The following is a 25031-nucleotide window of genomic DNA, read 5'->3' as shown; positions in this document are numbered from 1 at the left end:
CAATATATATTCGGTACGTTTTGGAGGGCTCACTATACAATATAAGGGAGCAACATTGAGATGTGTACCTGGGAGTTTTATGTGAAGTCTACTGCAGTGCCCCTTAGGGTGCCCCAGTGCTCTGCTGGCATGTCTGTATGGCCAGTCTACTAAGAATGCTGGCTCCTCCTACACCCCAATGGCTTGATTTTGTGTGTTTTTCACTTGGACCTTTTTTTTCCCAAAAATGGACAAAAAAGATAAATGCACAGAGCACACACACACAAAAACAAACTAGCAAATGGCCATTAAAAAAAAAAAGATAGACATTTTGCAGTTTCAAAAATCTTTATATTCGCTATTCGGATTCTGGACATTTTGAGCAAAACATCCAAAGTTGTTCCTCCACATACTTTAAGCATGTATTTGCAGAATAATGCTTAGGTGAAATTTTGAAATCTTCTATAAATGTCATTTATGCACATAATAGGAGTGTAACTGTTAGTGCCTATTTCACAGAATTGTCGCCTTGAGGTTGAACTGCATTTGGAATATATATGCGCAATATCATCTAGTAAGAAGACGATTCTAAACTGGGTGGACTGGTTGGAGCACTTTGGTCCTTATATGCCATCATTCGCTATGTTATAATGTTTTATTCCCATCTCCCTGAAATCAACAATTCAATCTTGGGTTGTCTGAGATGAAGACAAAGAGAGCCAGTGTGAGGAGCACATCAGAACCATGGGGAATCCATGAGTTATGTGTCCAAGAGTCCAAAGCTAAAGACCTGGTGAGAGCAGGGGTGCAGCCAGAGACCTAATTTTGGGTGGGCTTGAGCCCAAAGTGGGTGGGCATGACAGCCCCACCTCCTGTCCGGCATCTCTACTTCCCCTCCCCCCGGGCTATCAGGTATCTCACAACTCAATGCCCTCAACCCCACCCCCCCCCCCCGGTACCTTCTACAGCCTTAAGCAATGACTCATACCTGCTGTTCACACTGGTCTGGAGTCTTACCTCTCACTTGGTCCTGCCTATGCAGAAATAGAAAGTTGAGTGAAAGCTCGGGGCTAGTTTCAAAAGGTACCAGGGGCCTGGGAGAGTGGAGTTGAGAGGCCCAATCTCCTACACAGAAGGGGTGAGATACCGTGAGTTTTTGGTTGGTGAAGTTTGGGGAGCCCCACCAGCCAAATCACAGTTGTGCAACTGCTGGGTAGGCCTGATCGCAAATTAGGTAGGCCTGTGCCCACCCGGGCCCAACCATGGCTATGCCACTGGATGAGAGGCTACAGAAGAGCTAGTGAATATGAGGGGGGGGGGTATAACAGACAATTGGAGGGGGGAGGCAAACTTGTGGAAAAAAGCTAGAGGTTGTTATTGAGAAGTGGAGAAATACAGAATTGGTGGTGGGGTGGAGTTGAAGTCATGATGGAGGATGGGTGTGGGAGAATCAGAAGTGGTAAAGCTAGAGATGGTGACAGAGAGCTTGATGGTGACAGAGAGGAGGACAGCCAGAAGAACAGTGGGTGTGAAGTGTGGGGGGTAAAGAGAGGTAGAAGTATGATGGGGGTGCAGAGGGTGAGAGAGAGAAAGAGAGAGCCGGGGTAGCAATTGGGAGGAAGAAGTGTTTGACATGGAGACAGAGGGTTGATGGGGCTGGGCAAGGTCAGAAGACATGATGAGGTAGAGCATATGACTGAAAGCCAGATAAGACATTGGAAGGGAAAGAAGCAGATGGGGGAAGCAAAAGAAGCAGATGGGGGAAGCAAAAGATGGAATTAGTAGGGGGGAGCACCCCAGCAGGGATGACAGGATGAGCATATCAGACTGGAGGGGATGAGAGAATGTGAAAGGGAATATACAAAAAATGAAATGAAGTGGTTGATTGAGTGAAAGGTCAATGTGCAGAGGGTGAAGTGCTAAGAGAAAAGGGAATGACAATTGAGGGTCTAGGCAATCAGGCAGCAACAAATTGATGGGGAGCAACCCAGTGAAGGGGGAATGGAGAGCTGAGAGGGAAAATGGAAGGGGGATGTTGGGACAGGGGAACTGGAGGGTGAAAAATAGTGAAGGAAAAGGACAGATGAGAGGAGTGTGAATGGACAGAATGAAAAGGAAAGACAGAAGATAAAGCTGGGGAGTGAGCGATGAAGAAAAAAAGAGGAAAAGAAAAGTAGGAGAGTTTGGAAAAGAAAAACAAGAAGAAAATCAGAAAAAAAAGAGATGGAGACTGACCAAATAAGCAAAAAATCCCCTACATAATAAAGGTAGAAAAAAGCATTTTATTTTCAGCTTAGTAACTGTAATACATAATGCAGTTATCTAGTGGCTGCAAGTTCCTGGAGTAAACGGGATCTCATGCTGTGATGGCTTTTATTGGATCAATGCAAGTATTATCTGAAAATGTTGCACAAGAGCTATTTAGACCACGTTGGTCCCTTCAGATGTGAATAATGTCCCCGATATGACATCTGAAGAAGAAACCTGTGTAGCTCATGGATGATATTTTTACATCTCGTTATTTATTTATGAAATGTATCATTTATATGCTGATTCAGGAGAAAGTTTCAGAATCTACTGAGAATCTCTTAGCTGGAATATAAATTTCAGTGTTAAGTTATTTCACTCTCTATGTACAATTTATTTTTTATTATAAGGATGTAGGTGGTGGAGGGTTACATTTATTCGTGAAAACAAGGATGACTTACCCGCAGAACCGTTGCTGATGAGAGCCCTTTAATAAGAAACTGGTGGTATATCACTGGTTGACTGATAATAGCCCCTTGTATATGTGTAGTTGATGCAGATTTTATAAATGTAATGTGTTAATTTTGTTATGTACGTTTTCAATGTACACTGCCTAGAATTGTAAATAATTGCACCCTATAACTATATTAAATTTAGTGGAACCCCACTATAATGTGACGACTGAGGTCCATAAAACAAAATCGCATAAGAAGCGGGGTCGAATTATAGCGGGGTCAAAGAAAGAAGAACACAACTGAACTACACAGTTGTTTCACTTAGGCGTGGGGGGTTGCCCCATCCCAGCATAACCAGACCTCTCCCAGAGTAGCCAAACATTGCCCGGAATATCTTTAATGCAGTAAGGGGCGAGCCTCCCCAGTGTAGCAAGGTATTGCCCAGAATGTTTTTCATGCAGGCGTGGGGCGGGGGGCAGGCCTTCCCACTTCCCAACATAGCCTCACATTGCTCAGAGTGTTTCTCACACAGGCGTGGGGAGTGCCCCCCCCTCCGATGTAGCCAGACTTTGCCCAGAGTGTTTTTCACACAGGTGCAGGTGTAGCCAGACTGGAGTGCTGACAGAGGATCTGTATGTAAAAAAAGGGGAAGCCATGACATGATTGTGTTATACGCAAATTCGCATTATTGCTGGACTATTATAGCAGGGTTCCACTGTAAATAAAAAAAAATTGTCCCCATAAAGCCAGCAGAATCTCACTAACATCAATGTCCTATGTTTTTGCAGGATCATTCTTGGGATGAGGGAAACCTGATTAAGGTTACTAAATTAATTATCATTATCATTGGAGAGATCACATGGGCCAGTACCCTTAGACTTTTAAGTACCTAATGCAGCAATGGCCTTGGTTTGGATTTTGGTAATTCTTTAAGGCTCCTTCTAGTTTTCAAGCCTGCTAATTGTCATGAAAGAGTTTTTCTTTTTCTCATTGTATGGTAGTAATCTGATCAATGTTTTTTTCCAAGTCATCTTTCTTCAGAAAAAAAAATACCTTTGTCATTTGATTTTGCATCATTTGTTTTCCTCACCATGTCAGCGAAATAGGGGAGCGTCTTCAAGTTCTGCCCTAAGTACACACAGAATATGTCCGTTGTCACACCTCATCACCATGCATAATAACACACCTATAACTGTTGAAAATACAAAAATCCTTTAATTTTATTTATTTATAAGAAATTAGCTCAATGTCATTAGATTACAAATTTAAAAAAAAATTTTTTTTAACATACATTCTCATCCACTCACATCCATACAACCACTAACACACCAAACATTTAAATCATACGCAAATTTACCCAATACAGATGAGCTCTGGCTATTACTAAACAGTGCCTCATATATTACATAAACATTCATTAATCATGTCAGTGCATCAGTCCTTTCATTGAGTTCACAGTGCACCAGTCCTAGCAATACAACTCTAGGCTGGATTCCTCACTGTGTTATGTTCCTTAAGACTTCACTGTAAATAAAAGTTCTTAAGATGAATATCCTTGAGCCAATAACCTCTAGCTGAACGAAAATCTTCAACCCGCATACATCTGGGTCAACACTGTTAGCACAGCACAGTTGCTCTATTGGTAAATCTTCTTCTTCATAGGATTATATCACAAAACACAGTTGATACACCACGGAACCTGGACCCGACATGGTCATGTTTCGCTAAAAATAGCGTCTTCAGTGGTCAACGTTCGGCTCCTCCAGGCGTGCAGGCACTCAACTCCAACGATGCTCAGGTGAAAATGTCCCATACGCATACCCATGCATGAGGCGTGTTCTAGCTACGATCTCTGCCTTTATTCTGGGAGTAGTGACAGTATTAACCCCTTCCCTGCTTCATCAGGCCTTCAACTCATAGTCCATCATCCTTGAGCCCCAGCAACTCTCCTTCATTTACCAGGTCATCAACAAAAAAAGAGTGAAGACACAGCTATTAACAAAACAAGCTCTTCATAGTATGTTAATGTCACACTCAGTTCCACTTTCCCTTTTGTAAGAATCTTTTCCCTCCAGGGTTCCTGTGCCTCCAGAAAGAAGTTTCATCCCCCAAGGGCAACCACAAGCTGACTCATCAGCCTAGTTTCATTACCATTAAAGTTGCATGTGCAGCTTGTAAAGTTCCAAGAAAGTACAAGCCCAAACTTTTGCTGAACTAGATTAGCAACAAAAGTGCTTTTAGAGTGAACACCAATTTGAGCAGTGTCCCACTCTTTAGTAGTCAAGGCAGTTCTCATTTACCACCCCTAACCCATACTGCTCACAAACAAACTAATAAGAAAACATTCAAAAAGAAAAAGGCTTAAATATTCAGTCCAACCTTTGTCCTTTAAGAGCAGTTAGTGCCTTGTTCTTGGGAACTGTATTGAGTCGGAGGTCTGGCTCCAAGGGCTGTCCCATCCTCTCGGCAGCAGAAGATCACATCCTCTTCCAGTGTATCTTCCATTAGGACTTGGCTGCAGGGTAGCAGGACTGCGGCTCTTTTTCTCTCAGAGTAACTCCTCCTTTTTAGCTAGCAGATGCTATCCTTAATAAGCTCATCTGAATATTTCTGGCTTCACCCTCTACCTTATTCTCCTTAGGCTCGACACACAGCCTCCTGGGAGCTGTATTTCCCTCTGGAGCCATACTTACTCAGGGTTCCTGCCATCCCCTGTTTTTAAAGAGGAACTGGCTACCCTGCCCTGACTGTTTAAGGCAAGGGGTTTTCCCAACCATATCTTAAGCTTCTTTCCCCCGTTTTGTGAGCTATTCCCTAGCTAATAGGATAGTGAATTTGATTCAAATTACATTGGTAATGTCAATGACTTTCCCTTATTTTTTTCATACCGTTTCTAACCCCAAATGACAGGAGTAAACCCTGAAATGACAGGTTTCTTTCCAGTGTCATTAAATTACAGAATTTGTTTCCCCTAGTGTTAATATATATCAGTCATCAGCCAGCCTTAAAACTGAGAGTCCGCATTACCAGCCCACGCCTAGCTGTGTCCTGTATTTCTGGCACTTAGTCCCTGTTTCCTGATTGGCTCTTTGCTTTCAGTAATCCTTGTGTGCTCTTTTGTGCTGGATGCATGTCTTGTAGGTACTGAATAATGACATTAAGGTGCTCATTTTCAAAACAGAAGAACATCTGGAAAACATTAAGTGGCAGAAGAACGTTTTTCTCACAAAAACATCTAAGCTGCGATTTTTGAAACTCTGATTTGAGACTTTTTCTCCGCAGCTTGTCCAAATTTCAAGGGCTGTGTTTTGGGTGGAGCTTGGGCGTTTCCAAAAGTTAGACCTTTTTCTGCCATAATGGAATAAAAGCAGAATGTCTGGGGCAAAAATTGAGATGGTTTTGGCTAGAACTGTTTCAAGCATCAAATTAAGGATATGGATGCTACTGGCCTGTAGTTGGTTAGTTCACTGGCACTCTTCTTTGCGTCTTTGGGTATAGGGGTGAGTAGAATGTTTCCTTTCTCCTTAGGGAAGAGTCCAATTTGTAGCATATAGTTCACGAGATTCGTGAGGTCTGTTATACATTGATGAGGGGCAAATGTCATGAGGTTGTTTGGGCATATATCAAATTTGCAACTCTTCACTTCCCAAACTGTAAAGGTCTAAAATACAAACTAACGCATGCATCAACCTTTTCCTACTTGAGCACACAATTCTGGAACGCGCTGCCGCGCAACTTAAAAACAATCTATGAACTAGCTAACTTCCGAATTCTACTGAAGACCCATCTCTTTAACACGGCATACAAGAAGGATCAACAAATATGAACTCCTGTACACATACCCAGAACTGCCTTTACAATATTTGCTTGCCAAACTACTACCATGTTTCCCAAGATCCTTCTGATTACTAAATGTATATTTCCCTATATATTTTCTTTTATATTTCTTATATATTTCTTACAATATTTGCTTGCTAAACTACTATCATGTTTTATCATTATCATGTTACCCAAGATCCTTCAGTTATTACTAAATGTATACTTTCTCATATATTTCCACTATTCATGATGTATTGTAAGCCACATTGAGCCTGCAAAGAGGTGGGAAAATGTGGGAAACAAATGCAACAAATAAATAAATGATTAAGTTACAAAAAGGTGCCCTAAATGACCAGATGAGCACTGGAGAAATTAAGGCATGATCCCTCTTAATCCCCCAGTGGTCACTGACCCCCTCCCACACCCCAAAGATAGGATAGTGACACTACATACCAGGCTCTATGACAGCTTCAGATGTTATGGCCATTCCTATTACAACAGCAAGCTGGTCCCAGGAGTAGGCTAGTGGCCAGTGCAGTGGACTGTAGAGAAGGGGACCCACTCTAACTGGTACCTACATATAAGTGACACCTGCAGGCTTGAGGGCTGTTGTAGTGGTGCAAAGTGAGGAACAGTTGTTTTTTTTTTCTATCCCTGGAGGGCTCACACTACAATATAAGGGGGTTAAAGTGAAAGTTTTACCTGGGACCTTTTATATGAAACAGGGGCGTAGCCAGACCTCGCTGTGGGAAGGGGCCAGAGCCCGAGATGGAGGGACACATTTTGGTCTTCCGCCATGCCGCTGCCGCCTTGACGCCCCCGCAGCCTTGCCACTGTGCCACTCCCCACCACTGCCGGTGCAGATACCTTGGCTGGTGGGGGTCCCAAACCCCCGCCAGATGAAGCCTTCGTCCAGCACCGGTCTCCGGCTCCACCACATTGCCTGCTCTGCTCTCTCTTCCCCTCACATTCTGCATGCTCCTTTCAGTGAAATTCAGTTTCACTAATGCTGGACGTGAGGGAAAGAGAGAGCAGGGCAGGCAACGCAGTGGTGCCAGAGACTGGCCCTGCACAAAGGGACCCGGAGCAAATTTGGAGGGGCCCAGGCCCCAATGGCCCCACGTAGCTATGCCACTGATATCAAATGCACTGCAATCAGTGCAATGCCTCCTAGACTGCCCCACTGCTTTGAGTATCAGGGCACTGCAAGTGGTCCAGAACGCGGCTGCTCAAAAAATAGTAGGTGTGGCAAAGTTTTCCCATGTAATACCTGTTCTCAAGCAATTGCATTGGCTTCCTGTTTTACAAAGACTTCAACTTAAAGTGCTGATAATTATATATCAGGTACTATTTGCTGCTGCTCCATTTTATTTGATGCAAGCTTTGAACCTTCATCATCCGAAGCGTGCATTGAGGTCAGAGACTGCTACGCAGCTTTCTATTGATGTCATGATGCAGTTGTGCCATGCCGATGCGCGACCTTCAGCCTTTGTTCCTGCAGGGATCTCCTTATGGAATCCACTTCCTGGCCAGCTTCGTCATTGTAGCAGTTTACCACAATTTAGAAAATTCTTGAAAACACAACTGTTTGTGACTGTGTTTTTTTTAACCCATGTGGCCTGGACCGTTTCTTATTGCTGAGTGATGTTGTTATGTTTTTGTTTTATTCTGTATATTGTTGTTTTACTTTATTATGAATGTTTTCTTGGCAACCACCTAGTTATAGGTGGTATATAAATTTTTTAAATAAATAAATGTCTGTTTGGCCAGTCTACTGGGCCCCAATGGCCTGTTTTGGATTTTTACCTAGGACTTTTTTTTCTTTTCAAAAATGGTACCTAAAGAAAGGTACTGAGCACAAAAGCATCTAGAAAATAGAGATTTTTGAAAATTAAAGACGTTTTTCTGGTTCAAAAATCATTGGATTCGTCACTCGATTTTTGGATGTTTTTCATAAAATGGTCCAAATTGGCAGGCTACTCATTGTCTATCTGGTGTCATCCAGGATATTCTATTTTATGCTGCTCATGCTGTTTTTTTAGAAGAAGGTTCCTTATATCCTTGTTTTGACATATAATTTGATACCGATCTTATTTAAGAAAGATACAGACTAGCCCCTGACGCAGCCCTATTGTTGGGCGAAACAAGGCCTGTGTCGGGCATTTGTTTCATACACGGTATCCTCAATAAAGTCTTTTTGGATATTATACTGATCTGCTGGTTTGTTTTCCACGTTGGAATTTGCAGATCGTTTGCCTTGTTGCTTTCTGGGACCCAAATTGGACTTAGACATCATATCAAAAATGCCCCCTAAGTCTTACCTTCTATAAACCTACTTCTTGTCTAGTTCTAGTCTAGTATTCAAGCCTCAGGAGTCCCTGCTAAGGACTTTGTGATAGAATGAACAAGCTAAAGTAAAAAAATAAGAAATCTGATGAAAAAACTCAGCTATATTTATATGTTTATCTACTCCTAACCTAGCTGAGATAATATTTAACCATCTCTCTGACCTCATATGCAACTTTCTTTAAATCAGTCACCTTACTTTCTAACTCTTCTTACTCTCTTACCCAGTGGCGTAGCTACGTGGGACCAGGGGGGCTTTGGCCCCCGTAGATTTGGCCCTGGACCCCCTGCCGACGATCCTCTTGAACCCTCTCCCGCCACCAACCCTCCCCCGCCGTCGCCGTGGGCTACCTTTGCTGGCGGGGGACCCCAATCCCCACCAGCCGAGGAGGTCCTCTTCTTCCCACGAAGGCTTCGTTCTGTTTCTGACGTCCTGCACGTTGTATGTGCAGGACGTCAGACTCAGAGAAACAGAACGAAGCCTTGCAGATCAGCCAGGCTTCGTTCTGTTTCTGTGAGTCTGACATTGGGGTCCCCCACCAGCAAAGATAGCTGACGGCGGGGGAGGGTTGGCAGCGGGAGGGGGGGTCGAGAGGGTCATCGGCAGGGGGGGTCCAGTGCCAAATCTACGGGGGCCCAGGCCTCCACCACCCTTTCCATAAAGAAGTATTTTCATAGATTACTCTGAGTCTGTCCCCTTTCCCCTTCATTTTATGATACCTCATTCCAGAGCTTCCATTTGACTTGAAAGAAGCTAACGTCCTGTGTGTTTATGTCATGGAGATATTTAAATGTCTCTATCATATTGCCCCTCTCTCGCCTTTCTTCCAGAGTACATATGTTGAGATCTTTACGTCGGTCTTCATATGGTTTATGATAAAAACCACTGGCCATTTTAGTGGATGTCCTCAGGGGCGTAGCCAGACCTCGCCGGGAGGGGGACCAGAGCCCGAGGTGGGGGGGCACTGTTTAGCCGCCTCCCCCCCCGCCTCCCCCCTCCCCCCGCCCACCACTGCCGCCAATTTGGACCCCCCCCCTACCTAGTACGACCCTCTTGAACCCCCCTCCCGCCACCAATCCTCCCCCGCCATCGCCGCCCGCCCTGCTGCCGCATGAGGTACCTTGTTTGCTGGCGGGGGTCCCCAAACCCCACCTGCCGAAGAGTCTTCTTCAGCACCGGAGTTAGTAGACTCCGGCGCCTTCATTCAACGAAGTTCATGTGAAGATCAGCTGTTTTTGACGCCTTACATCCTGCACGGGGCTACATGCACGGTGCAGGACATAAGGCATCAAAAACAGCTGATCTTCACACGAACTTCTTTGAATGAAGGTGCCGGAGTCTACTAACTCCGGCGCTGAAGAAGACTCTTTGGCTGGCGGGGTTTGGGAACCCCCACCAGCAAACAAGGTACCTCATGCGGCGGTGGGGCAGACGGCAGGGGGAGGGTTGGTGGCAGGAGGGGGGTTCAAGAGAGTCGTCGGCAGGGGGCCAGGGCTGAATCTATGGGGGCCCAGGCCCCCAGGCCCCACGTAGCTACGCTACTGCTCTAGACCAACTCCATCCTGTTTACATAGAAACATAGCAGATGACGGCCAATAAAGACCTGTACAGTCCATCCAATCTGCTCAACAAGATAAACTAATTGTATATCTTATTGAAGGTGTGGTCTCCAGAATTGTATACTGTATTCCAAATGGAGACGTATACAGAACGTGAGCATTGAAAAGCTGATCTTTGTGGCTCTTTTTCTGACCCCCCAAAGCAGGTCGGGATGACTGAAATGCCTTTATCTGCTGTGTAAGGCGTCAGGAGCTTGTTGACATGGATCAGCGCTGTTACCGCATTTTGCAGTTTTAAGTTAAGTAGCCACCAACATTTTATTATGCTTGCCTATGTTTGAGTTTTTTGTATATTCTGGCTTATTTTTTGTATCAAATAAAATTAAATATTGAAACTAGATGGTGGGGACCTTTGAGGCAAGTGATCGATGCGTGAAAAGAGGAGCTAAGATCTGAAACAGTTGGGGCTATAAGAGATCCGATATCCCATTATATGCTCATCTGATGCCTCCTCGTCCTTCAGTATCTTTTTGTAAGAATATTTCATTGTATTCATATTTATTGCCACTTGTGATTGTTTTCCTCTTCCCATTTCTTTTTGCATAGATTTATTTGGAAGTGGGTTCCCCCCCCCCCCCCCCCCTTTTTGTTTTTTTTCACACCACTGGTAATGCCTAGGTGAACTCAGGTGCTCTCTTTGGCCTTCTCAAATACCTAGTTAACCCTAAAGTTGTGATGGCAGTTCCTATTCACCTCTCTTTCAGGGAGTTCAGAAGAGGATGTGGAAAATTACATACACTGGACTTCACGTTAGCAAGAAGGCAGACACCAAGCATCATTTTCCAAGCAGCAAAGGATTCAATAGGCTCCAACTGCCACACCAAGATGTGGTTGTTGAATATGTCCAAATAAGTACTAGGAAAGTAAGAACTTGTCTCAGTTCCAGCAGGATGAAATTCTCTAAACCTGTGAGAGAGTCAGTTGGACCAGTATGTATCTATTTATTCATTCATTCATGACATTTATACCCCATATCAGCCCGAAATAGATTCAATAGATTATAGAGGAAAGTACACTTCTCCTTTCTTCCTCAAAATGTACCACCTGTTCCTCTGATCCCATTCCCACCCACCTTCTTAATGCCATCTCTCCTGCTCTTATTCCTTTTATCTGTCACATTCTCAACCTCTCACTTTCCACTGCAACTGTCCCTACTGCCTTTAAACATGCTGTGGTCACACCTCTCCTTAAGAAGCCTTCACTCGACCCTACTTGTCCCTCTAATTACCGACCCATTTCCCTCCTCCCTTTTCTCTCCAAATTACTTGAGCGTACTGTTCACCACCGCTGCCTTGAGTTTCTCTCCTCACATGCTATTCTTGACCCACTACAATCTGGTTTTCGCCCTCTCCACTCAACCGAAACTGCGCTTACTAAAGTCTCCAATGACCTATTACTGGCTAAATCCAGAGGTCTCTATTCCATCCTCATTCTTCTTGATCTTTCCGCTGCTTTTGACACTGTCGATCACAGCATACTCCTCGATACCCTGTCCTCACTTGGATTCCAGGGCTCTGTCCTTTCCTGGTTCTCTTCCTACCTCTCCCTCCGCACCTTCAGTGTTCACTCTGGTGGATCCTCTTCTATTTCTATCCCTCTGCCTGTCGGCATACCTTAGGGTTCTGTTCTTGGTCCCCTCCTCTTTTCTATCTACACTTCTTCCCTTGGTTCATTAATCTCATCCCATGGCTTTTCCTACCATCTCTATGCTGATGACTCCCAAATCTACCTTTCTACCCCTGATATCTCACCTTGCATCCAAACCAAAGTTTCAGCGTGCTTGTCTGACATTGCTGTCTGGATGTCTCAACGCCACCTGAAAATAAACATGACCAAAACCGAGCTTCTCATTTTCCCCCCCAAACCCACCTCTCCACTCCCCCCGTTTTCTATTTCTGTTGATGGCTCTCTCATTCTCCCTGTCTCCTCAGCTCAAAACCTTGGGGTCATCTTTGACTCTTCTCTCTCCTTCTCTGCTCATATCCAGCAGATCGCCAAGACCTGTCGTTTCTTTCTTTACAACATCCGTAAAATCCGCCCCTTTCTTTCCGAGCACTCTACCAAAACCCTCATCCACACCCTTGTCACCTCTCGTTTAGACTACTGCAATCTGCTTCTTGCTGGCCTCCCACTTAGTCACCTCTCCCCTCTCCAATCGGTTCAAAACTCTGCTGCCCATCTCGTCTTCCACCGGGGTCGCTTTACTCATACTACCCCTCTCCTCAAGTCGCTTCACTGGCTCCCTATCCGTTTTCGCATCCTGTTCAAACTTCTTCTACTGACCTATAAATGTACTCACTCTGCTGCTCCCCAGTATCTCTCCACACTCGTCCTTCATTACACCCCTTCCCGTGCACTCCGCTCCATGGATAAATCCTTCTTATCTGTTCCCTTCTCCACTACTGCCAACTCTAGACTTCGCGCCTTCTGTCTCACTGCACCCTACGCCTGGAATAAACTTCCTGAGCCCCTACATCTTGCCCCATCCTTGGCCACCTTTAAATCTAGACTGAAAGCCCACCTCTTTAACATTGCTTTTGACTAGTAACCACTTGTAACCACTCGCCTCCACCTACCCTCCTCTCCTCCTTCCTGTACACATTAATTGCTTATTTTATTTTTTGTCTATTAGATTGTAAGCTCTTTGAGCAGGGACTACATAAGTACATAAGTACATAAGTAGTGCCATACTGGGAAAGACCAAAGGTCCATCTAGCCCAGCATCCTGTCACCGACAGTGGCCAATCCAGGTCAAGGGCACCTGGCACGCTCCCCAAACGTAAAAACATTCCAGACAAGTTATACCTAAAAATGAGGAATTTTTCCAGTCCATTTAATAGCGGTCTATGGACTTGTCCTTTAGGAATCTATCTAACCCCTTTTTAAACTCCGTCAAGCTAACCGCCCGTACCACGTTCTCCGGCAATGAATTCCAGAGTCTAATTACACGTTGGGTGAAGAAAAATTTTCTCCGATTCGTTTTAAATTTACCACACTGTAGCTTCAACTCATGCCCTCTAGTCCTAGTATTTTTGGATAGCGTGAACAGTCGCTTCACATCCACCCGATCCATTCCACTCATTATTTTATACACTTCTATCATATCTCCCCTCAGCCGTCTCTTCTCCAAGCTGAAAAGCCCTAGCCTTCTCAGCCTCTCTTCATAGGAAAGTCGTCCCATCCCCACTATCATTTTCGTCGCCCTTCGCTGTACCTTTTCCAATTCTACTATATCTTTTTTGAGATACGGAGACCAGTACTGAACACAATACTCCAGGTGCGGTCGCACCATGGAGCGATACAACGGCATTATAACATCCGCACACCTGGACTCCATACCCTTCTTAATAACACCCAACATTCTATTCGCTTTCCTAGCCGCAGCAGCACACTGAGCAGAAGGTTTCAGCGTATCATCGACGACGACACCCAGATCCCTTTCTTGATCCGTAACTCCTAACGCGGAACCTTGCAAGACGTAGCTATAATTCGGGTTCCTCTTACCCACATGCATCACTTTGCACTTGTCAACATTGAACTTCATCTGCCACTTGCACGCCCATTCTCCCAGTCTCGCAAGGTCCTCCTGTAATCGTTCACATTCCTCCTGCGACTTGACGACCCTGAATAATTTTGTGTCATCGGCGAATTTAATTACCTCACTAGTTATTCCCATCTCTAGGTCATTTATAAATACATTAAAAAGCAACGGACCCAGCACAGACCCCTGCGGGACCCCACTAACTACCCTCCTCCACTGAGAATACTGGCCACGCAATCCTACTCTCTGCTTCCTATCTTTCAACCAGTTCTTAATCCATAATAATACCCTACCTCCGATTCCATGACTCTGCAATTTCTTCAGGAGTCTTTCGTGCGGCACTTTGTCAAACGCCTTCTGAAAATCCAGATATACAATATCAACCGGCTCCCCATTGTCCACATGTTTGCTTACCCCCTCAAAAAAATGCATTAGATTGGTGAGGCAAGACTTCCCTTCACTAAATCCGTGCTGACTTTGTCTCATCAGTCCATGTTTTTCTATATGCTCTGCAATTTTATTCTTAATAATAGCCTCCACCATCTTGCCCGGCACCGACGTCAGACTCACCGGTCTATAATTTCCCGGATCTCTTTCTTCTATGTTTGTGCAGCGTTGCGTACGCCTTGTAGCGCTACAGAAATGCTAAATAGTAGTAGTAGTAGTAAGTTCAATGTGGCTTACAAACAAACAATAAAGGGGTCCCTTTTACTAAGGTGCGCTGAAAAATGACTTGCGGTAGTGTAGGCGCGTGTTTTGGGCACGCGCCTATCCATTTTTCAGCGTGCCTATAAAAAAGCCTTTTTTATAATTTTTGCCAAAAATGGGCGTGAGGCAAAATGAAAATTGCCATTCGTCCATTTTGGGTCTGAGACCTTACCGCCAGCCATTGACCTAGTGGTAAAGTCTCACTTGGTAACCGGGCGGTAATGACGTACGTGTGTCAAATGCCACATGGCGCTGATGCGTGCCAGAAAATTAAAAAATATTTTTTGGGCGCACGTAGCGGGCATGCGCCAAAAATGAAATTACTGCAAGGGCCACGTGGTAGCCGTGCGGTAACTCCATTTTGGCACGCATTGGGCGCACGTACACACTTACACGGCTTAGTAAAAGGGCCCCAAAGTGAATAAAACATAATAATGTACAGAATATAACATAAATTACAATAAGTTCAAGAAGCAAATTAATACATATGCAGTAAGTAACCAGGGATTTAGACTATCTCAAGGACAAACAAATAATTAAGGATGAATAGGTGAGAGCATAATTAGGCAGGTCTAGATGGGAAACGAGATTAAGAAAAGGGTGTGGGTAAAATTCAAATAGAGATCTTTGTATTCAGAAAGGCCAGACTGAAGAAATGTGTTTTTAGAAGACTTCTAAAAGTTAGGTAATCATCTGTAAACTTGATTGATTTAGGAATAGAATTCCAAATTTTGATGCCTTGATAGGAGAAATTAGCACAGTGAATTGTTTTATATATCACATTCTTACAGATATGGAAATGTAAGACAAGATATTCTCTAGATGATGAAACAGCATTATGAGGGGGTAACTCAATGAGATTATTCATATATGATGGGGCTTGAACAAACAGAATTTGGTGAATGAAATTAAAAACACATAATTTGATCGAGCGGTAATAGAAATGTTTGGGGAGGACAAGAGCATAGCAGAAAAACTAAATGAATCCTTTGCTTCAGTCTTTACTATGAAGAGGAAAGGAAGATACGCAAGCTGGAAACACTTTTTGATGGTGATGACCCAGAGAAACAAAAGCACATAATTATGAACTTGCAAGATATAATGGAGCAAACTGGCAAACTAAAAAGTGACCAGGACCAGACAGTGTACAACCTACAGCTCTAGAAGAACTCTAAAATGAAATTCAAGACCTATTACTAGTCATCTGTAATCTATCATTAAAATCAGCTATGGTACCTGAGGATTGGAGGACGGTCAATGTAACACCAATCTTTAAAAGCGGCTTCAAGAGTGATCCAGGAATCTAAAGACTAATAAGCTTGATATCAGTACTGGGCAAAATAGAAGAAATTATTCTGAAAAATAAAATTACCGGCCAAGTGGATAGACATTTATTTATTTACGTACTTTCCCACAAGACTCCAAGCAAGTTATAGGAAGTGCATGAGCAATGATCTCCTCGAGCCATAACGGTTTGCTCCCTTAAAAGCATTCACTCTTAATCACATACAAAGAACATGATTTAATGGGACTGATGAAACATGGATTTAGCTAAGTGAAGTTTTGCTTTACCAGTCTGTTAGAGTTTTTTCAGTGGTAACATGGGTGAGACAGTCAATACAGTGTATTTGAAATTTCAGAAGGCATTTCGAAGAGTCCCTCATGAGAAATTCCTAAGGAAATTATAAGTGGAGGAGTGGCCTAGTGGTTAGAGCAGCAGTCCTGAATTCTAGAGGTGGCTGGTTCAAATCCCACTGCTGCTCCTTGTGATCTTGGGCAAGTCACTTAACCCTCTGTTACCTCAGGTACAAACTTAGATTGTGAGGCTTCCTGAGACAGAGAAATATCCAATGTACATGAATATAACTCACCTTGAGCTACTACTGAAAAAGGTGTGAGCAAAATGCAAATAAATAAAAAGTCATGGGGTAGGAGGCAGTGCCCTGTTGTGGATTGGGAACTGGCTAAATGATCAAAAACAGAGTAGGACTAAATAGTCAGTTTAAACCAGTGGATCTCAACCAGTGTGTCATGACAAAATGTTGAGGGACCAGCACCCACAACAGCACTTCTTCTGTTTGCAGCACTCTTCCCTTTCCTCCCCTTCCCTCCTGCCGTGGATCCAGAGCCTCACCTTCTGACCTCAGCTCCTTCCCCCTGTGACTCCCCTTCTTCGCCAGCCTCCTCCTCCAGTGGTCAAACCTCACCTCTTTGCCAGCAGTGGCAGTCATAACAAACTGCCTGGGCTGAACCCTAGCCTTTCCTCTGCAGCTGACCCACCCAGTCATATAAACAAGAAGTTGCATCAGAGGGAGGAACAGCTGCAGAGGAAAGGGTCCAGGTTGGCTCAGGCAGTTCATTATAATTGCCACTGCTGGTGAAGAGGTGAGGTTTGACCTCTGGAGGAAGAGGCTGGGGAAGGAGGGATGCTGGAGTCAGGCAGGGGAGAAGAGCTGAGGCACTGGAGAAGTGGGAGGCCTCAGAGCAGAATAGGGTGAAGTGCAGGAGTTGTGGGAGGGGGGCTTAAGATAGAAGGTTGCTGGAGTTGTGGGGGAACTGAGGGCCGAAAAGGGTGAGGTGCCGGAGGCGGCTGAGGGCAGAAGAGGATGAGGTGCTGGAGCCATGGTGTTGGGGATTTAGGGCACAAGAGGGTGAAGTTGGTATCAGCTGTCACTTGTTTCTTCTCCTTTCTTTTTATAAGAGGACTGATCAGCCCTATAATCAATCGTTTTTCTCATCATTCTGCTGTTTTGAGGTGCAGCTACCCAGAACTGCTTGCAGTACTTAAGTTGTGGCTTCATCATAAATTTTCCCGAGGAGTCTTTCATGTTGCCAAGTGCCTTCTGAAAATCCATATACAATATATTGACTGTCTTGCTTTAAGTTTTTTATTTACACATCTTACTGGAATATTACTGCCCCATCCTTGACCATCTTTAAATCTAGATTGAAAGCCCACCTCTTTAACATTGCTTTTGACTTGTAACCACTCCCCCACGTTAATTGATTTGCTTGCTTTATTTTTGTCTATTAGATTGTAAGCTCTTTGAGCAGGGACTGTCTTTCTTCTATGTTTGTGAAGCGCTGTGTACGCTTTGTAGCGCTATAGAAATGCTAAATAGTAGTAGTAGTAGATGCTGGAATCAGGGGGACTGAGGGCAGGTGAGGTGCTGGAGTTGTAGGGGTTCAGGGCAGAAAACATAGGCGTAGTTTGACTGTTTCATTTGGGGGGGCAAAGAATGGGCGGAGCATATTAGCATATCATTTGCATATATAAATATGCAAATTAATATGCTAATATGGAGGAAGGAAATGAAATTTACAGGCAAAATATCACAGATGCACATTTCAAAAAGCTGACACATTTCAATTAATAAATTATGAATAAAATACTTTTATTTACCTTTGTTGTCTGATCATTTAGTTTTTCTATTCGCTTTGATCCCAGTGTCTTCTGTTTTATGCAGTGTCTTCTTTCCAGTAGGCTTCCCTCTGCTCCCCACCCTCCCAGTCCCATCCATCTCTTGCTCCTTCCCTCTGCTCCCCAACCCTCCCAGTTCCATCCATCTTCTGTTCCTTCCCTCTGCTGTGCCTGACCTCTCCCAATCCCATCCATCTCCTGGTCCATCCCTCTGCTCCCCACCCCTCGCAGTCCCATCCATCTCTTGCTCCTTCCCTCTGCTTCCCACCCCTCCCAGTCCCATTCATCTCCTGCTCCTTCCCTCTGCTTCCCACCCCTCCCAGTCCCATTCATCTCCTGCTCCTTCCCTCTGCTTCCCACCCCTCCCAGTCCCATCCATCTTCCCTCTGCTCCCCACCCCGCGAGGTCCAAGATGGGACTCCGTTTACCCCCTCTCTTCCTCCCTCCCTCCGGCGCAGGCAACAGTCTTCAGCTTTTCAGCGTTCCTGGCAGCGGTAGCGATGTACACGCTGCCTTCGGTCTGCCCCGGAAGCTTTCTCTTCAAGTTCATGTTCCCACCTATGCGGGAACAGGAACTTGAAGAGAAGGCTTCGGGGCAGAGCCAAAGGCAGCGTGTACAACGCTACCGCTGCCAGGAACGCTGGAAAAGACTGCTGCCTGCGCCGGAGGAAGGGAGGAAGAGAGAGAGGTAGACGGACACGCTCCTCTCCGTCCGCTTGGCTTCCCTGCCCTCTCTGTCTGCGTCCCGCCCGAAAGGAAATGACGTCAGAGGAAGGCGGGACGCAGATAGAGAGGGCAGGGAAGCCAAGCAAATGGAGAGGAGCGCGTGCCTGCATGTGTTTTTTTTTTTTTAAACTAATGGCGCGGCGGCGCCTCGCGTCGTTTGGGGGGGCATTGCCCCCCCTCGCCCCCCCCCAGTCTACGCCTATGGCAGAAAAGGGTGAGGTGCTGGAATTGCTGTGGGGGCTGAGGGCAGAAGAGGGTGAGGTTCCAGAGTCGCAGTGGGTGGAGGAGGTTCAGGGCAGAAGAGGGTGAGGTGCTAGAATCACAGGAGGCTGAAGGCAGAAGAGGGTTAGGTACTGGGGTCACAAGGGGGAAGAATTCAGGGCAGAAGAGGGTGAGGTCTGGGGGGCTGAGGGAAAGAGAGGGAAGGTGGTGAACTTGGAGTGGGGCTGAGAAAAGATGGAGGGAGAGGTGTTCCCTTATGGAGGGGGAGCTGAGAGAGGATGTGTGAAAGGGACTAGCGCTGGACCCGAACCCATACAGGGGAGGTGCTGTTCCTGCAAGGAAAGAAGTACAGGAGAGGTGCTGGATCTGTGAGGGGTAAGGGGACAGGAGAGAGGGGTGAGATACCAGTGTGGAGAGAGGGCTGAGGGAAGGGAGGGAAGGGAGAGAGACACTTGACCCACAGGAAACGTGGTTACACAAACCCTGATGCCATGTTCCTTTCTGGGTTGTGTAGGTGGTAAACAGCACATAGTAGGCTTTCACTTCCAGTGCACAGTTTGCTGCATACATGACCCAGGAAGGAGCACAGCATCGGGATTTGTGATGCTGCGTATCCTGCTGATAGCCTGGGTTTCCTGCTGTTACGCTCTATAAGTAGATCCATAAGGTGAGCTACAGCCTTATTGAACATTAAAGCTGCGCTTTTTGGGGGGAGTGGGTGGAAAGAGAAGGCAAGTTGCTGCTGGACTGTAAAGGGGAATGGGAGAGAAAGATAACATGCAGTTGCTGGGTGGAGGGGAAGAGAGAGGGGATAGAGAACTAGAACATAAGATAGCCATACTGGGTCAGACCAATGGTCTATCTAGCCCAGTATCCTGCTTCCAACAGTGGTCCATTCAGGTCACAAGTACCTGACAGAATCCTAAATAGTAACAAGATTCACGCTACTGATCCCAGAGACAAGCAGAAGCTTTCCCCATGGTGAGTACCGAGGGTAGAGGTGTAGTATTGGGGAGTAGGTGAAAGAGAAGGGAATAGGAGGCTAAGGAAGGAATGAGACAGGAGATGGAAAGGAGAGCTAGGAGGTGAAAGGAGGAGATGGAAAGTTGATAGGTAATTGAAATATAGCTGGAGGACTGAAGAGTGAGAGGTTGAAATCTGAGTAGGCAGACAGAAAAGAAAGAAAGGAAATATGTCAGATGTATTGAGGGATTGGAATAAGATAAGAGGAAAATGGAGAAAGGACAGATGGAGAGCACCCACTGAAAAAAAAGAAGAAGACAAGAAAGCAGAAAAGAGAAACTGGGACCAACATGCTTCAATAAATAAAATGCCCAGACAACAAAGGCAGAAAAAAAGTTTTTTATTTTTTTATTTTTTTTTTCCATTAGAGATTTTTTTTGTTTTACTTTCGAAGTTTAATATCTTTTATTGGAATACGTTAGCTTTAGGAAATGCGTAACATGGATGCTTTGTATTTTGTTCAGTAGAAGAGTAAATGCATTTCTCTTTTTATTTCTCCTATGTTGTGGTACATGCCTAGTTTGACTTCTTGGGGTTCCCAGTTCAATATTGTTTTCATATTTGTATTTCAAATTTGTGATCCCTTGTTCTGTATTTGGTATGAGGCTGTCTGTGTTTTGTGTGTTGCCATGGTGTGGTATTCTGTTTGCAAGTAGTTTCTGTGTGGAACTCTGTAGCAGTCCCACTTGTTCTGTTTACTTGTAGTAGGTGTATTGTGTTCTAGGGCTCAGTGTAATATTTGCAGTGCTGCCTGTTCTTAGGTATTATTAGGAAAGGAATGGAAAACAAAAATGAGGATGTTATAATGCCTTTGTATCGCTCCATGGTGCAACCGCACCTCAAATATTGTGTTCAATTCTGGTTGCTGTATCTCAAAAAAGATATAGTGGAATTAGAAAAGGTGCAGAGAAGGGTGACGAAAATGATAAAGGGGATGGGACAACTTCCGTATGAGGAAAGGCTAAAGCGGCTAGGGCTCTTCAGCTTGGAGAAAAGGCGGCTGAGGGGAGATATGATAGAGGTCTATAAAATAATGAGTGGAGTTGAACGGGTAGATGTGAAGTGTCTGTTCACGCTTTCCAAAAATACTAGGACAAGGGGGCATGCGATGAAGCTGGAGTGCAGTAAGTTTAAAATAAATAAAAGTTTTCTTCACTCAACTTGTAATTAAACTCTGGAATTTGTTGCCAGAGAATGTGGTAAAGGCGGTTAGATTAGCGGAGTTTAAAAAAGGTTTGGACAGCTTCCTAAAGGAAAAGTTCATAGACCGTTATTATATGGGCTTGGGGAAAATCCACTGTTTCTGGAATAAACAGTATAACATGTTTTGTACTTTTTTAGGATCTTGCCAGGTATTTGTGATCTGGATTGGCCACTGTTGGAAACAGGATGCTGGGCTTGATGGACCTTTGGTCTTTCCCAGTATGGCAATACTTATGTACTTATGTAGGTAAGGTTCATGTTGTTTGAATCATAGGAATTAATGCTACTGCTATTGTTATGATCTGTGCCTGTTGTTGTGCGTAGATAGAGCATGTTTGTGGATGCAGAGCATGTTTACATTTAATTCATAAGAATTGCCATACTGTATCAGACCAAAAGTCCATGAAGATCATATATACAGTGAGTCACATATGCGAGCATCGTCCGTCATGTGTGTCCCTACTGAAAAAAAGGTTGAGAATCACTGGGTTATCCAGTGGAGAAAGGTAAATTTTTGGTGTGTTACAAGGTTCTGTACTGGAATCTGATTTGGGGTGTTTGTTTTACATATTTATAAATGATCTGAAAAGGGAGCAACAAGTGAGAACTTGTGACCTGGCTTGACCACTGTTGGAAACAGGATACTGGGCTACATGGATCATTGGTCTGACTCAGTATGGCTATTCTTATGTTCTTATGTAAGTGAGGTAATTATATTTGTAAATGGCATAAAATTATTCAAAGTTGTTAAATTGTGAGTGGGTTATAAAAAGCTGCAGGAGGACCTTATGAGACTGGGTGTCTAAATGACAGATAAAATTTATTGTAGGCAAGTACAAACTGAGGCACATAGGGACAAATAATCCCAACTATAGGTGCACAATACTGAATCACCACCCAGTCAATGACATCCTAGTGTGCAGCAGCTGTCAAAAGACTGAAGAGAATGTTAAGAATTATTCAGAAAGGGACAGAGAATATAACAAAGAATTTCATTTTGACTCTGTATAGATTCAGGGTTTGACTGAACCTTAACCACTGTGTGCAGTTCTGGTTGTCCCATCTCTAAAAAGATATAGCAGAACTAGAAAAGGTACAGAGAAGGGCAACCAAAATGATAAAAGCAGTGGCGTAGCCACGGGTGGGCCTGGATGGGCAGGGGTCCACCCAGTTTTACTTCAAGCCCACCCAGTGGTGATGTGCATCATTGATGCAGCTGGCTGGGATCACCGGGCCCCGCCAGCTGAAAAGTCTTTTCTGGAATCCTCTAAGCAGTCATAACCCTGCAGCAGTCAGCAATGCATTTCCAGCTACGGATGCCAGCACGCCTTCTCTCCCGCGCGTGCACAGGGGATGCTGGTTGAACTGAGTATGCATGGGGGAGAGGCAGCAGTGTCAGCAGCTGGAAACACACATCTGGCTGCCATGGGGATGAGACTGCTCAGGCTTCAGGGGACTCCAGAAAGGAATCTTCAGCTGGCGGAGCCTGGGGATTCATCTTTACTGCTTTGGGGGGGCAGCGAGGAAATGTGTGGGTCATGGCCACCCAGTCCACTCTTAGGCCCACCCAAAAATTGAGGTCTGGCTACGCTACTGGATAAAAGGGATAGAACACCTCCCTTATAAAGAGAGGCTAAACAGGTCAAGGGTCTTCAGTCTGGAGAAGAGACAGCTGAGAGGGGATATAATAGACTTTTATAGAATAGAGTGGCATAAAATAGGTAACTGGAGATGCTTAGTTTTGAAACAGTACTAAGATGAGGGGACACTCCATGAAGCTAATAGGTAAAACATTTAAAACAAATAGGAGAAAGTATTTTTTTCACTCAATGTAAACTATGCTGTGGAATTTGTTGCTGGAAGATGTGGTCAGGGCATTTAACATAGCTGGGTTTATAAATAGTTTAGACAAATTTCTGGAGGGAAAGTTCATCAAATGTTATTAGCGATGTAATCTCGGGAAAGCCGCTATTTATCTCTGGAATGAAGAATAAGGAAAGGATGTACTCCTTGGGCTCCTGCTGGATACTTGTAATCTGGACTGGCCACTGTTACAGATAGGATGCTGAGCTTGATTTATATTTATTAGGATTTATTTAACACCTTTTTGAAGGAATTCGCTCAAGGCGGTGTACAGCAAGAATAAGTCAAACATAAGTAATAGACAATTACAGCAGTAAAAATATTCAAAAAACAATACAAAGTAAGGCATAGTATGCAACATTACTATCAGGCTTATTTTCAAAAGAGAAGGGCGCCCATCTTTCGACACAAATCGGGAGATGGGTGTCCTTCTCCCAGGGTCGCCCAAATCGGCATAATCGAAAGCTGATTTTGGGCTTCCTCAAGTGCTTTCCGTCGCGGGGATGACCAAAGTTCACGGGGGCGTGTCGGAAGCATAGCGAAGGCATGACTGGTGCATGCTTAACACATGGGCATCCTCGGCCGATAATGGAAAAAAGAAGGGCGTCCCTGATGAACACTTGGCCGACTTTACTTGGTCCTTTTTTTTTTTACAATGAAGCCACAAAAATGTGCCCTAAATGACCAGATGACCACTGAAGGGAATCGGGGATGACCTCCGTCTACTCCCCCAGCGGTCACTAACCCCCTCACACCCTAGAAAAATTGTTTTAAATATTTTTTCCAGCCTCAAATATCATACCTAGCTCCATGACAGCAGTATGCAGGTCCCTGGAGCACTTTTAGTGGGTACTGCAGTGCACTTCAGGCAGGCGGACAAAGGCCCATCCCCCCCACCTGTTAAACTTGTGGTGGTAAATGTGAGCCCTCCAAAACCCACCACAAACCCACTGTACCCACATCTAGGTGTCCCCCTTCATCCCTAAGGGCTATGGTAGTGGTGTACAGTTGTGGGGAGTGGGTTTTGGGGGGCTCAGTACACAAGGTAAGGGAGCTATGCACCTGGGAGCTTTTTCTGAAGTCCACTGCAGTGCCCCCTAGGGTGCCCGGTTGGTGTCCTGGCATGTCAGGGGGGACCAGTGCACTACGAATGCTGGCTCCTCCCAAGACCAAATGGCTTGGATTTGGTCATTTCTGATATGGGTGTCCTCTGATTCCATTATCGCCGAAAATTAGGGACAACTATCTGTAGGGACGACCATATCTAAGGTCGACCTAAATGTTGAGATTTGGGCGTCCCCGGCCGTATTATCAAAATGAAAGATGACCACCCATCTTGTTTCAATAATATGGGTTTCCTCACCCCTTCATGGGGATGTCCTGTACAAAACCGATTCACTTCTACTCGTTCCACATCACTCAGGATTTTGTAGACTTCAATCATATCTCCCCTCAGATGTCTTTTTTCCAAGCTGAAGAGCCCTAACCTCTTTAGCCTTTCCTCATATCAGAGGAGTTCCACCCCCTTTATCATTTTGGTCGCTCTTCTTTGAACCTTTTCTAATTCCGCTATATCTTTTTTTAAATATGACGATCAGAACTGAACATAGTAACATAGTAGATGACGGCAGAGAAAGACCTGTATGGTCCATCTAGTCTGCCCAACAAGATAAACTCATATGTGCTACTTTATGTGTATACCTGACCTTGATTTGTATCTGTCATTTTCACGGCACAGACCATAGAAGTCTGCCCAGCACAAGCCCCGCCTCCCAACCACTAGCCCCGCCTCCCACCACCGGCTCTGCCACCCAATCTCCGCTAAGCTTCTGAGGATCCATTCCTTCTGAACAGGATT

At 44.8% G+C, this 25031-nt stretch overlaps 1 protein-coding gene across 24 annotated transcripts in view; it reads right to left on the bottom strand.

Annotated features, from left to right (window-relative positions):
• NRXN2 (neurexin 2) overlaps nucleotides 1-25031 on the bottom strand; it is a 1346335-nt gene that overhangs the window by 1105360 nt on the left and 215944 nt on the right. For 3 of the 24 annotated variants that reach the window (XM_030218492.1, XM_030218493.1, XM_030218491.1), the window contains one exon: nucleotides 7368-7446. The exons of 20 other annotated variants lie outside the window; for them this stretch is intronic. In XM_030218492.1, the coding sequence (XP_030074352.1) occupies nucleotides 7368-7446 (79 nt within the window). Of the gene's footprint in view, nucleotides 1-7367; nucleotides 7447-9820; nucleotides 9843-25031 lie in introns of all 24 variants that reach the window. One more of the 24 variants, XM_030218496.1, reaches the window with a different exon arrangement.

The sequence above is a fragment of the Microcaecilia unicolor genome, chromosome 11 (genome assembly GCF_901765095.1).
Source record: "Microcaecilia unicolor chromosome 11, aMicUni1.1, whole genome shotgun sequence".
In the NCBI taxonomy this organism is placed as follows: domain Eukaryota; kingdom Metazoa; phylum Chordata; class Amphibia; order Gymnophiona; family Siphonopidae; genus Microcaecilia; species Microcaecilia unicolor.
The sequence above is the reverse complement of the archived record's forward strand: the minus strand, read 5'-3'. Positions and strand labels throughout refer to the sequence as shown.